This window comes from Lolium perenne, chromosome 7 (assembly GCF_019359855.2).
Source record: "Lolium perenne isolate Kyuss_39 chromosome 7, Kyuss_2.0, whole genome shotgun sequence".
In the NCBI taxonomy this organism is placed as follows: Eukaryota; Viridiplantae; Streptophyta; class Magnoliopsida; order Poales; family Poaceae; genus Lolium; species Lolium perenne.
The window spans coordinates 316,080,424-316,094,917 of NC_067250.2; the positions used below are offsets into that span (position 1 = coordinate 316,080,424).

At 39.3% G+C, this 14,494-nt stretch overlaps 1 protein-coding gene across 14 annotated transcripts; it reads right to left on the bottom strand.

Moving 5' to 3' along the window:
* Window positions 1-6,093: 6,093 nt before the first annotated feature.
* LOC127317679 (uncharacterized) lies at window positions 6,094-12,836 on the bottom strand. 14 transcript variants are annotated; one of them, XM_071822992.1, is made up of 10 exons: window positions 12,115-12,835; window positions 11,942-12,019; window positions 11,290-11,584; window positions 10,861-11,097; window positions 9,190-9,599; window positions 8,023-8,084; window positions 7,876-7,947; window positions 7,680-7,798; window positions 7,088-7,183; window positions 6,094-6,965 (listed from the first exon to the last, which is right to left on the bottom strand). In XM_071822992.1, exons 7-10 carry the CDS (start codon window positions 7,915-7,917, stop codon window positions 6,749-6,751), a joined length of 474 nt encoding a protein of 157 aa, XP_071679093.1. In that variant the 5' UTR covers window positions 7,918-7,947; window positions 8,023-8,084; window positions 9,190-9,599; window positions 10,861-11,097; window positions 11,290-11,584; window positions 11,942-12,019; window positions 12,115-12,835; the 3' UTR covers window positions 6,094-6,748. The 14 variants fall into 14 exon arrangements, with proteins under 14 accessions (XP_071679093.1, XP_071679092.1, XP_071679089.1 ...); XM_071822991.1 differs by having other exon boundaries at window positions 8,027-8,084; window positions 12,115-12,834; XM_071822988.1 differs by having other exon boundaries at window positions 7,876-8,084; window positions 11,370-11,424; window positions 11,509-11,584; window positions 12,115-12,829.
* Between the last annotated feature and the right edge of the window lie 1,658 nt (window positions 12,837-14,494).

A 14,494-nucleotide genomic window follows, 5' to 3' on the forward strand; every position in this document is an offset into this window, starting at 1 on the left:
GAAATTTTCTCTGAAAAATAGAGAACTGCAGAATACGGAATTAGTCCTTTAAACTCTTTGAAAAGGTCTCACTGACTTTGTTAGGAAGCACTGAGTTTAGATGTATTCTTCCTACCATCAGGCATCGTTTAGCAATGCCCCCTTGGAGAATGATCTAGTCATGGTGTTTTTGCCGGCATAGCAACCTTGAGCGATGGTGTGTAGTACAAACGTACTCTCAGTACATGAATAACACCATTTTTCATATGTAAGCGGGCACTATCTACCCAGCAGAATGAAATGGGAAGCGAATTTAGACTGGAGATTTCGCCTCATTGGCATGAAAATATTTTTGGGAAATAGCATCTTCAGTATAAACATTGATAAGCTGGCACTATTTTTTCTTACCTTACACATACCTATGGTATTTTAAGACCAGGATAATTATAAGCAGCTAATAGAAGTTAGCTATTTACTTTATGTTATTTATTATTGCATTGCAGATTTCCAAATATATGGCTTATAAGCAACTAATAGAAGTTAAAGTCTTATGTATGTAACATAGAAGATAAAAAATTGGCATTCATGTCGCAACTGTAGGTCTGGGCATGACAGATGCATGCCTTGCATGCCCTTAGATGAAATCAGACAAATTGCGAACAAAATAAATCATGGCAAGAAACAGATTGACCATCATATTAAATTATACAAAAAATGGAGATTTAACATGGCTATATATGTCAGGCAAAGTCAAATTAAGACGCTTTTTCATAAATCATGGATGTAAGGGCATGTGATGTCTTGTTTATGAGAAAATACCTTTCAAAACATTGTGAGATGTATGGGCAACCTGTCTAGCCTAGCTCAACTTTGCAAGTGGCGACACACTAAAATCCAAATAGACATGGCAAATATTATCCACTAAAAAGTGCAAGTACTTACGGGCTTAAATTCGAGTATAATTTCCAAGCACCAGACCAAATGATTAAGCTATTGATAAAATATGCAAACCTGGAGCGATTTGTGGCAAAGCCTGAATTTTGAAAAAGATAGTTTAGGTGCTGCTATGAAATCTGCATGGGTAATGGAGTAAATCAAGATAAGAGAGATGATGTACTATACAAATAGCTCAAATCACTACTTTGGACAGTCAATTTGTACATTGAAAAATCACAATACACTTTGTGACCTGGCTCCAACCTTGTTCAGATAACTCAAAATAAAGAGTACATATAGTTTCAGCACCAGTTTTTATCCTTTGGAGTTACCTGGTAAATGAAGTGATACAAGAAAAGGTAGTCTAGAAGTAAGCATAGCTGAAAGAAGAATCAAATATATTTTCTTCACTTGATACATCCCATCAACCTTCAGGATCTAAAAGTTTATCTAGTGTTACAATTGTCGCATTGCCTTTTTTTATAAAAGGAGAGCACGGATTATATTCAATACATGAATAGCTAAGTAATTCTTCAATACAAAGCCACTACTTTATAAGCGAATACATGCAGTCTGGGATTTCTTCTGGCCCATACCTCCTCTCCAAGTGAAATTTTTAAAGGAGAAACCAATCTTGATAAAAGATAAGTACCCAGACATATCAAATTTTAACAGTTAATAGATAGTGTAAGTGATCAAGAGATTTATACGTACTGCAAAAAATAGAACATTAACTCTTCTAGCTACTTTGCTTAACGTTCAGCAGTCTAAAATGAAGTAATTATTAGATTTAAAGCTAGAGATCCAAATTCAGATAACTATGCTAGTTGATTTTAGCTGCTCAAGATAATTATAACTTCCCAGAATAGTCATAGGAATAACGTGACATCTTTTTATCATCCTTGTTGTAAGCTTACCTTATTAAGGAATAGTCCTAGGTAAAGTGCAATATGAATGGACTACTATTTAACCGCTTGAACGGTACACGAACATACACATTTTCTTCAATAAACACACATACATGCGGGAGGGATGCAAAGTAGGTATCAGACTTAGGGTGCAAAATTAATGCTGAAGAGTATCTGCAAATAGCCGCTATGTCAAGCAGTTTTGGTGAAATGCAGCAATTCAACCAAATGCACTACGTGACTCGTAGATCTAATAGATGCACTAATGTCTAAATCTTCTACTTATCCCAATATGTCAATTTCAGAAATGTGATAGCAGAGCAGACCCATAAGGCCCATCTGAAGATAATCCAGCAGAAGCACCTTGTAACGAACCAGTAAACCAAAGCGGCGCACCCAGAGATGGACCAATAGAAGTGGCATAATCTAGACAATTAGAAAGATAGATATCTAAATTAGGACCAGCAGAATAACCTCGGTAAAGACTCCGAAAAGAAAACAGAGGTAAGAAATATGTATTGAGTCATTGTTACCAAATCATTTTCACTTAAATGGAAGACAGTATTTCTGTAAGACTAAAATGTTGTGCTTCCACCTACATTCATGTCGTGGCAGTTATGGATTGGTGATGTTAACAGCAGAAAGAAAGCAGTGTATATCATCGTTCTGATGCAAGATGTGGAAAATACATCTGAGAAATATACACAATCGAATTTTAGGAATTAGATTGTTGCGAAACAAATAAACACATGATATTTTACACTTATATGGAAATCTATTGCCGTTTAAAGTGGTAGAAAGACTTCTTCACATATTTGACATGTATAGTGGTATAAGAAAGTAAACACAAGCTATGTCCATAGACTACAATCTTAACGCACATTGACATGGTAGAATTAACAAAATATGCAGAAGTACCTTAGAATCAAACATCACCTGCAACCTTAGACACTTTACGTCCTTTGAATCAAGTTGTGGAACCAAAATCAGTCATGACCTTTGAATCGAGTTCTTGAAAGACATGCTCTTGAAGGCCAATGTTCTTGTGCCAATGTGAATATTAGGTTGTGTAAACACTGAATTTAGATAATAAATACTGTGTGTACGATTCAAAATGTTATGCACACTCTCCCCATTGTTTCAAGTTTGCAATAACCGCATAAATCGGTAGCGACGGGTAGTAATAGAGAGAACGGTCATGGAACATATGGTAATCCAAAGAGAAATCATCAAAACAAAACAAAAAACACCGTAAGCTTGCAATAACGTAGATTTATAAGAGAACCGTGCAAGCCAATCTAAATGATCCTTTCTCTTTTATTTAGAACCATGTAACACGACTAAAAATAAGCTCCAGAATGATCAAACTTTGTGGTAACGAAAGCTCTGCAGGAAAATTAATAAGAGAACTTAGATTTAAGCATAAAGGACTTTCCAACTTCATCAATGAAGCAGACTAAATACCAACCCCAAATCACTTTTGTATAAGGATTAGCTCATGCATGCAAAAAGGTTTGCACTAAATAGCCAGTATTGTAAATACAAACAAATAAATGTAGTATGAAGGTCTGAGATCAGTAAAAAGTCTCACATGAGAATATATGTTTCCTCTTCCCTTCGCTCCATTCAGGTGTTACTTGTTATTTGTAAGACACTTTATGTGAAATCCAACTATGAAACAAAGATGACTACATCTGTAAAGAGAAACATCATCTTTGTTAGAATAAGATCATAAGAACTTGAACACTGACTACTTCTAAAATTCAGAGACTTATATGAGCTGCTGCACTTTCAATAAAAGACCTGCAAGCAGACCTAAAGAAATTAGCTTCCGACTAACATGAGGTACTTCACTATCAAAAGAAGAATATGAGACATGCAAGAAGAATAAAAGAAATCGGCTTGCAACTTATATAAGCTACTGCACTTTCAATAAAAGAATAACAGGGGAGTCTAGAATCGCATAATATTGATGCACTCACAGCACTATATAGGGCAGCGAAACAAATGAGGTTTCTTCTTGACTCATACAAAGAATTTTAGCTTAGTGCAACACCATATCATGTAATATTATTTTCTAGCCATTAGGATTCTTTTCTACTGCTTTCCATAGTTACACTCTGCACCATACTAAGATTTCAAGACCAAGTTAGACATAGGTATATCATAGTAGCTTTCTTACAATAGAATCCAGAGACAACATTTCAGTTTAAATGAGCATAGACCAATTCAAATTGCAGACGAAGAAAAATGACAGCAACATTATTATTCATAAATCCCAAGGAGAACATGATTTTGGTGCTATGTTCTCAAGTCCCAAACACTGCAGCATTACTACGAAAAGAACACACCTAAACTGAAAAGTAAACACTAGGCAAAAGAAGCAAGGTAACTGAGGGAACGTACCTAATAATGAAAGAGCGACACTAACCAGAGCAAGTCATCGGATATTATAAGAACCAAACATTTAGCATCTTGAAATTGTTCCGCCAGTAGAAAATTCGCTGCCCAATCTCGCCCCAACCATGACTCAATTTCATTTTGTGTTAGTTGTTTGTTCACTGCTCCATCACCTCTCCGCGTGCGCATCTCCGCGTTCACCGCTCCATCACCTCTCATTAAACTTGGTGAGCTTCGGCGGCTGCAAAATAGCAAGAAGGATAAGCTTGTTAATGTAAAAACTGGAATATATGATAAAGTGTACCGCATAAAACTAAGGCAGAATGAACTGGACAGCATAAGATTCAGATGCTTTGCTAGCCAAATCATTAGTGGAAAAACGGTTGAGCTCAGTTCAGTATTGATTATAAGCTAAAATGTTTAGCAATTTAGTGAAGATTAACATTGGAGGGGATATCCTGAAGTATATAAATGGGTAACAATGAAGATTATACCTCAGAGTAATCATGGACAAAATATGCATTGCTTAATGCCTCAACAATTTGTCAAAACAAAATGTGCAAGCCATAGGTCCATCATCTGTCTGATGTACAAAAGCTTTAGGTGATCAATCACCGCTATAACAACATTGCAGGTCTAATTCTTTGCACAGAATCCTGAAACATGCAACAACGGAAAATATGCCTTAATGAGCTCTGAATGCATGGATCCTTTGAATACACGGTAATTACAACAATGAAGAATATTCAGTTGGGGGAAGAGAAAAACTCACTGCGCCGACTTCTCCTGTGGTGCAGCGGCGGCCCTTCCTCTGGTGCGGATTGGCGGTGGCCTAGCGGCGGATCGAGCTCCTCTCCGCTGAAGACGACGGCGCCGCAGCATCCGCCTCGCCGGCCTGAGGACCGGACGATCTGCGCTCCACCCCGCTGAGGAAGCGCCCCTGGTGGCGTCTCCTGCTCCTCCTACTGAGCACGCGGCACGTCGTGCTCCACCTGCTGAGCCCAAGGAAGAAGCAGGCCGGAGGAGAGAGGAGCGATGGAGGAGAGGAGGAGGAGAGGCGCGCAGCGGCCGGGAAGAGGAGAGACGCGTGTCGTCCTCCCTCCTGCTGAGCCTAGGGAGGAGGCACGCCGGAGGAGAGGAGGCACGACAGCGGCAGGAAGAAGGAGAGGCGCATGGCGGCTGGGATGGGGAGGACGCGAGGGGAGGAGAAGGACCAAGGTGGGTGGATAGGGTTTGGTTGGATGCCAGTTTTGTCTCACGTTAGCATCAAGGGTCTCTCTTTCCCTGAGTTGTGACTACCCACAGTGACTGACGGGCGGACCCAGACAAAGGTGAGACCCACGTGCAGCCAGATGCGGGTAAGACACGGCCGTCGCATGGGGTTATCTAGCGGGAGGAACCAGCAGGAACTGCCCATAATGAACGGCTGAGATGCATCGATGTGAAGATCCGACGGCTCACAAGCGCAGATCGCTGTGAGAGCCCCGTGGGGGTGCGGCAATTATACCTTTAGACTAGATTTAGATGTGCGCCTTGGCGCACGATCCCGTGAAATTTGCGCCAATTTACATTTTGTAAAACAACAATAGAAATAAGGTCAAAAAATGATGATACGTTTTGTACTGGTTTAATATCAAACGCATCAAGATAACAAAGTTCAAATTATCTATAGACATATACTTGAGAGGTAATTATAATTCTAATAGGTTCACAATAAATATGTGCTAACTCACCCAAACTTACTAACGGGCAAAAAGTATAACATAGCTAAGCGGATCAGAAAAACTCAAAGGTTAGGCAATCAAAAGTCAGTTGGCATACAGACGCCAGAGTAAACATGAAAATATGAGCAGCTACCGGTGATCCAGTCTGAGACATAACATACATCCATAACATAAATAATGTTTTAGGTACATAAGTTTTCTATGCGAAAATAAAGCCAGGCTGCGTTATGCACATAATGCTGTAAATAATAGGGGTAGAAGTTATATGCAAAAACAACACAGAAGTTAACGTTAACCAACCGTTGCATGGAGCAAAATATAGGTGCAACTCATCACAAGTGCACTCCTTCCGGAGAACTGATCATCTTCAGTGGGGTTGAAGTTCAAGTTGTAGGAAATGTACTTATTTGCTTTCTAGATTTCCTTAGATGCTTTGAATTGTTGAATATGCATTCTTGTCAGCTCCAATAAGAACCGAGCCACGATTGTATTTGTGATCCATCTCTCCCAGATAGTCTACCTCCTCAGGCTTGCATATATCATCTCTGACATTATCTCAGAACCTGCTAAACTGCCTTATTTGCTTGTCTTTGTCATTCACTTGCTGCAGGAAACATTAAATATAGCTATGCATCTTCTTCAGCTTTTTTACTAAGTTGTTTAATCTACTGACCCGTGTCGACCACTTGCTTGAGGTGATATACATGAACAGTGTGTTTTATTAAGTCTATCGTAGCTAGAGCCCTCCATAGCTTGAGGCGACATTCTATTCAATATCCTAGATTATTGTTTGGTTCTCAGTCAGCAGCTCATATAAGAGCTCTGTGGATGGCTGGTGAAAGACTTTTGGCCAAGATTCTGATGTATCATGTGGACTGATGGATAGAATGACACAGTCACGCTCATGTTGCCATCTCGCAGTAGTTCTGCATATGTCAATCTGTGAAGTTGCAGCTCATCTAACATGGCGTCAGTCATGAATGTTGGTGGGATCTTGATGCGAGCCAATTGCATGCACCTTGTACAAATGAAATGAACAGAAATCATGAGTGATTGAAGTTCCACAGAACATCACTAAAATCTAAAATGCCCGATTAAAGTTTCTGAAGACAAAAAAAAAGTGTGATAATCAGTTCCTACAAAGCATTGATAAATCCAGCAATTGAAGCCACTCTTTGCCCAATTGAAGTCAAGTTCCAGAACATGACTGAAATCTCAAATGGCCGGTTTAAGTTTCTGAAGATAAATAACAAATAATATCAGAATCTATTTCCCAACGCGCGGATTATTTAACAAAAGCAATATGTGACTGACAATCCAGAAAAGTGAGTAGTATTTTAATAGGAGAGGGGAATCAATAGAGAGTTTAGACATCATGAACTATAGGGACAACCAGAATGAATTTCCCAACATGCCGATCAAATGTCCACAATTGTCATAGCCTAGAAGCATTGATAAATATATGAAACAATGCATGATAACGACCAAGACCTCTCATCTTCAGATGATGCCATCAATGCAGTACCATGCCAAGGCATAATTTTCAGAAGAGGGAATAAGCATGAACAATTTCACTATCTAGAATGCATTGAAAAATAGGTATAAAAATGCGCGAAAAGGACTGGGGCCTTACATCTTCGGATGATATCATGAAGGCAGTAGCATGCCAAGGCAGGAAGACAAAACTTTGGTCACGGTGCATTTAAAAGAAGTGGCATTCAAGATAACTTACCTCCATGTATGGTTTCTGGTGCTTCTCATGGATGAGGCAAAGAGTGGCTTCAATTGCTGGATTGCACGGACATACAAATATTGTGCCTTTATCAATTTTTCCGGTGAGGGGAAATGATGCTGCAGTTAAACACAACCAATTATCATTATGGAACTAAAACCATACTAAACAAAAGGCATAATACCAAGCAATTTACCTTTTCTTCTTTTTGCAGCAAGGGAACAAACCTATCAGTCATAAATCATCACTCAGAAGTAACTCAGTTATTCCGCAAGACCATCAGCAAAGCTCCATATCAAGGCCATCAGGTAAACCCAGCCATAAACTCCAATTTTTATTATACCTACTTGTGTGGATAGTAAGCAAGCACATTATTAAGATCCTTATTCTGGTCTCCTCAAACCGCTGTAATGCAAGTGACTGGAATGAGATAACAGTATACCCAATAAATGGCTAACTGATCGTAGTACAATAAGATACTAATGCACCAATAGGACTTTAAACGGGAATTAACTAAAAATGCATTCACCCATCTGTCTATGAGCAAATTAGTCGCAAGAAAATGTTCTGTCAGGGAGTTATGGCTTTGTCTAATCCTACGCAAATCAAAAATACGTTGACTTGCATGGAAAAAAAACTTCCGCAAGATTTGAAGACACCCAGCATAGCCACTTGCTCTGGTCAAAAGGAACGGATTAAAGTGATGGCTTGATTAAGCTTGGAACTGAGTCACGTTAGTGCATAATAAAGTAATGGCATTTGCATCACAGATAGCGCATGAAGGATGGAAGTATGGAACTACATCTTGATAATGCTCAGTAATAGTAACATCAAAATGCATCTCAGATCAAGAGAGACATTTCAATCTGCCGGGCGATGCATATGCATACGTCAGTGTGTCCCCATATATATTCTTGTGTTCTTGTCTCTCAGGAAATAAGAAACGATCGCCTAAATTCCAAACCAGTAATCCTCATTGTGGAGGCCGAAAAAATCAGGTTTTCTTTCACAATAAAAGGGGTGGTCCTCTCCATACCAGAGGTCACAAACAAATCCCACAGGTACAATTTATGCATTTATCTGGTTGTTTATCCCATGCAAGGTGTGGTTGACTGAAATTAATAAATTTCAGAAATAGCAAGCAGTGCATATACATGAGTGATGATCAAATAAACAATTCCTAGAATTAAACAACAAAGGTTACCATGATATTTATACCCTGCATAAGTTATCGATGCATCACGTAGGTACCAAAATCTAAAGCTAGTATCCAAAACCTTTGGGCTAGTTATCCTGCCTGATTAAGGAATTTTTTCAGACTAAACAACACCAACAAAACAAAACAAAATAATTTGATATAAGCTAGGGATATGGTACTGGAAGCTTTGGAGAAAACTAAAGACAAGCAGCTACATAGCTACCTTTTCCAAAAATTAACAAACCTTACAGATTCTTATACATGAAGAAAGGATATGTGCGGAGAGGCCATTGACTGATTAAGAAAGCTCACCTTTTAGTTGCGTTTCCAAGTGCTGGTAAATTCTTTATGCTGCTTGTCCTTCCCATTCAACCGTTTGTCCTTCTCATTGTTTGAGATAACACTCTTGAGACAGCTTCCTAGGCTTGTCATAGTTGTAAGCTTTCGATATCGCTGGCTGCTACATACCAATGGCATGTGTGGCGCAGCATTTTCCACGGCCTCGAGCCTGCCCATTTGTTGGCTGGACAATAATACACTGCCAAAATTGATGGTGAGACGGTGTGTTAGGGAGTAGAAGGTTACATTGGCCACCAGATTGCCTTGAGAAGCCACACTAGTCTTGTACTTTGGTTGAGGAGGATGCAGAGGAGACATATACAAAATCATTAAAGTTAAACCATTTTGCAATGGCTAGACACGAAACTCGAACAACCAACACCCTGCAAGACAAAGAAGAATCAAAGCTTTCAAGTCTCCTGGGCTACTTATAAAAATATATATGATGTTTCAAAATTTAATTAGGAAACTAATTCCATAACATGTGATTAGTAATTGAATATGAGATTTCGACACTAACTTGGATTAGATTCCCTATTTGTGGTCTGACGTGCAGAACCGTGAATCTAAGAATCTCAAACAACACCAAAATCCACATTTGTGTTTTAGCTTTCAAGAAATCTGAATTAGCTTCAAATACATTTTATTTGCTTAATGACACTATAAATAGTATGTAGAAACTTTCAAAAAAGAAGGTAGAAATTAGATAACCATCACACTCTATGATTCAGACTTTAGTAAACAAAATAGAAGATGTTGCGAAACCAGCTCTCACATTTTGAAGAGCTCAAGTTTTAGATAGCTGGATATGAGGAATGAAAAACGAACTAAATTTGATAAGTAAACTCAAGAGGAGGTATCATAGAAGTACAACTGATACTGAGATGCAACCATAAGATGAACAAAAGTGAATGCAGCGACCATTAGTTCGAAAAATCAGGTTTGAAACTCCCATTAGTTGCTCTAACTGCTCTGTCCCTACATATATTTTCATACAATACTATTTAAAAAACCAAATCAGATTCAAATATTATTGTGAACTCACAGAGAAATTTAGATATGAATTAGAGCCCCTTCACTTGGAAATTCTAAAGCAACTTAAGGATTCCCACTTAAGGATTCGCACTCAACAAACAAGAATGTCTAGAGCATCATAAATGATCTACAAATATTGCACTATATAATTCCTGATGTAAAATGGACTTATTTTCTATAATCCTTTTGATTTCCAGGAGCTCATAGAAACAAAATCCTCCATCCATGACCAGAGAAAGATCATCTAGCATAGAGAAGAATTAAATTCCCCAAGCATCATATGATAAGGAGGCGTTAGGTGAAATTAAAAATATGAAACCAGCCAAGACATTCTTTCAACACGGCTCATATGATAAAAAAGACCATTTTCTGAACTTTTCATAAAATAACACTTGACAGTGAAAGCGCTACCAAAGACAAAATGGTCTGTATGCCATTATGCCATACTAAATCTAGACAAAGTACAAGAGATTCTAGATAGCAACATTGAAATTTATATAAAATTTGCTTTGCATTGTAGTTTATTAGTAACACATAAAACTGAGTTTCTTTACTGTCAGCACTAAGAGTTAACCATGGATGCATGATGAAGAGGGCCTAAACTCTTACCAATCAGTGTAACTGCAACAAAGAGGCTAAATAGTTTCATACCCTGAAGGATTGAGAAGGCCATCCACCAATAGCTTAATATTCCATTACTTTCTGGATCATACAATTGGTAGACACCACAAACCGAATGGCCAATGAGGCATTGTGCATGATGAAGTGGGTGCAAAGGAGGCCGAGCTCGATCAAATAATAAGCTAAATTGACATGCCACCACACAATGATTGATACGATATATACCTGCAGGAAGAGCATGGACATGACACACATGCTAATATTATGAATTTAAGCTATATGTAACAGCAGGAATGCAAAAGTGTGATTTTAAAGCAGAATATGAATACTTGAAAATATAACCAAAAGAATTTGGTACAAAACAATAGTTTTCTGGTGACATGCAACCAAGAATTTTGTTTCCTTATCAGAACTTACATTTACTTAGAAGAACAAAAACAACCAACAGAGCAAGAGAGCAAGATTACAGCAGACTAAACTGTGCAAGAGGTTGGAACCTTAGGCAAATAGTGCTTGGGGCCGAGGGAGCCAAAGAACCAAACTCCACGGCATCTGCTTAAATCAGTGAAGAGTGAACTTATCATCGACAACGGCACAGTAAATGAAATGAGAAGCAAGCGATGAGCCGTAAGTCACATGCAAGGGTGTTTAGGAAGGAGGTGAACATCAGCAGAGCAACGATTGCAATTCCATCGCCAGTGGTCATCTTCTCCTGCAACAGGTGGCCAGGTTCCAAGTTAAGCTGCAGGTAGCTAGAAGCAATGCAGAGATAAATATGTATAGACAGATGCTTCAGCATAGTAATATTCAGACATCAAAACACACATGTGCATTACAGTGAATGAACAACAAACGCGCAAGGGATATAGTGTCAGCTTAAAAAGGGAAAAAAATGGTAGATTCATAAAGCAACTGCTAGACAGGAATACATGATGCTAACGGGGAGTGCTAGTAGTACTTATTCAAAGGGAAAGGTATTAATCTTCAGATATAGCATGAGAGATCCAATGTTTTTTGTTGGAGCTCTTGAAGATCTTAACGGAAAAAAAGGGGGCAGAGCACAACACACCTCCTCTAGCCGTGCTCGTCATCGAACTGCCGCCCAAATCATGGGTCGCTGCCCAAGAACCAATCTAATCCCGTGGTCCTGAACGCAGTCAGTTAAGAAAAGAAAAAGAGATAAAGGAGATAGAACACATCACACAAGCTTGGAGAGGGACATGGAGATTGGGAGAAGCTCACGTTGGCCTCATTCAGCCGTGCTCATCGTCGCTCGATGGGCGTTGCCGCCCAAACCCCAAGCTGTGTCCGTGGTCTGCGCTCGATTTCACCTCTGCCATCGTGCGTCCACCAACGGCGGCTACCATCGTCCACCTGCGGCCGCCGCCCGCTGCACCTGTCCCTGCCCATATCGGCCTAATCAAACCCTGTTGAGGCATCGAGGAGCTCGCCCGGGGAGATGTGGTGTTGGCGGCGGCTCGATCTCCAGCACCGACGCCTTGTGCATCTCCACCACCACGTACAGGCTCACGGATGAGAAGAAGAGAAAGCCAGGGAAGTGGTAACGGGAGAGCAGCAACGGGATTGAGGAGGACAACTGGGAGACGGGATTGGGAGGAGTGGAGGACGACGGGATTGGGGAGAGAGGACGTGCGACGATTGGGGGCCGGCGGCTAGGGTTTCCCGATCCCCCTTCGTCTTCTTGCCAAGGGAGAGGAGGGAGGAGCATGAGAGACGTGGTGGGATTGGGAGAGGAGGCGAAGCGTGAGGGGATTGGGCAGCGGCGGCTAGGGTTTCTAACTTGAGCTGCCGCTTTTATATGTCACAGTGAAGAAAAACGGACGACCGAGATTCGTCGCAAGGAAGATCCGACGGCTCACGTGCGAGGATCGCTGTGAGGCCCCCTATGGGGGGCATCATATATACCTTCAGACTAGATTTAAATGTGCGCCTTGGCGCACGATCCCGTGAAATTCGCAACGATTTACATTTTATACAACGATGATAAAATAAGTTGGAAAAATGGTAATAGGTTTCTTTGATTTTACAAAACAAAGTCTATAAGATCAAATTAGGATAATGCACACGGAATACAAACCTTTATATACAATAAGGGAAATAGAAGAATATTATTATAGTAACTAACAGTCGATGTGTCTGTCAGGAGTACGAAAGCAACATCAAAAACAATATCTACATAAGCTGTTTATGGGCGTTGTCGTGGCATGGTTTTTAGAGGCCACAACACAGAGAAAACGTAGATTTAATAGGTACTTGCACCACCAAAACTTAACACCACTGCAAATGAAAAGATAATCAACCAATTGTTAAATGTGAGCCAAATATAAGAAAAGGTAAGAGAAGAAGATTAGCTCACGTTTGATACAACGGAATATTGTAATCTCATAAGCAATTTGACAATAAAGAGAAGATAATAAATTACCGTTCAACTTGTATACCGAGATTGCCTTAAAACCTTCAATAGCTATTGGGATGCCTTAAAACCATCAATAGCCATTGGGTTAACACGAAATGAATTTATCCAATTGAAGGAAACAATGCATTCACACTAAGAACAGTTTCAGAAACCAACAGGCAAGCACACATTCTAAGTCAAAGGACATGGTATAAAACAGGAGGTCTTCTATTTATATGATCAACAACAGGCAAAGCACTTCCATCAGCTTCGATAATTGGTTCAAACTTACCATAACCTGCAAAATTTATGTGGAATGAAGTAAAGAAATTATTCAACAACTGAATGTCTTCCAAAATACAAATGTACAGCTAGAGTTTTTTGTATTATAAAAATGAATACAACTGCCTAAGACAACCAATTCCTCGTCTTCTAAATCAAATGCACATACATGTAAAAGAATTTAAATTTTCCATGCTACAATACTTCAAATGTCCATGCGGTTGGATTTTGTTGTGGTTCCAAGAACTAAAGAATCATGGTGTGATCAAACCATCTTCCATCAAGAATTTAAGCATACAAAAAGAATCCATGGAGAATCTCTCCAAACAGAGAGAAGATCCACAATTAAACACACAAGCAGGAGCAAATGATTACCATCAGCACATAAAAGGAGAAATGCAAGCAACATATATATAGACTTGTACTGCTGACTTATTATATTTGAAGTTCATAAATTATCCTAGCAATTTGATATAGGAAAAGTAGAGATGCGGGTATAGGAAAAGAAGAGATGCAAGCTACTGATACTGAGGAATCAGGAAAGCATGCAGATTACGTCAAATTAGAGTAACATGTATATAAGTGGTGGAGGATCATCTGTTCTAGAAAATACACAATAAATCAAAGAAAATCATCTTCACACAAGGTCTGAATTAAGATATCCCAAGCTTGAATATGTTGTTCTTGGTTAATGCATGCACTAAAGACAATACCTTACCTGGTAAGCAATCAAAGAAGTGCAGATGCATCAAGGGAAAACATCAGAAATATATGGAAAAACAAAGCAAAGAAAAGGGGCATCCAGTACCTTTGTTTTCTCAAATAGCCACTGGGCATTGAACTCGTCCCTCTGACCTTGGTCGCATTTCACCGAATAAAGAAGTTGCTGAGAAATTTTTGCTGCGAGGGAAATTTCCTTAAACA

What these genes read in the sequence shown, in the direction of transcription:
- LOC127317679 (XM_071822993.1), bottom strand. Translation starts at nt 7,917, where the DNA reads ATGACTGATAGGTTTGTTCCCTTGCTGCAAAAAGAAGAAAAG. An exon ending in ACCAGAAACCATACATGGAG is followed by an intron (nt 7,184 to 7,679) that starts GTAAGTTATCTT and finishes ATTTATCTTCAG; the next exon opens with AAACTTAAACCGGCCATTTG. An exon ending in GCTGGATTTATCAATGCTTT is followed by an intron (nt 6,966 to 7,087) that starts GTAGGAACTGAT and finishes CATTTGTACAAG; the next exon opens with GTGCATGCAATTGGCTCGCA.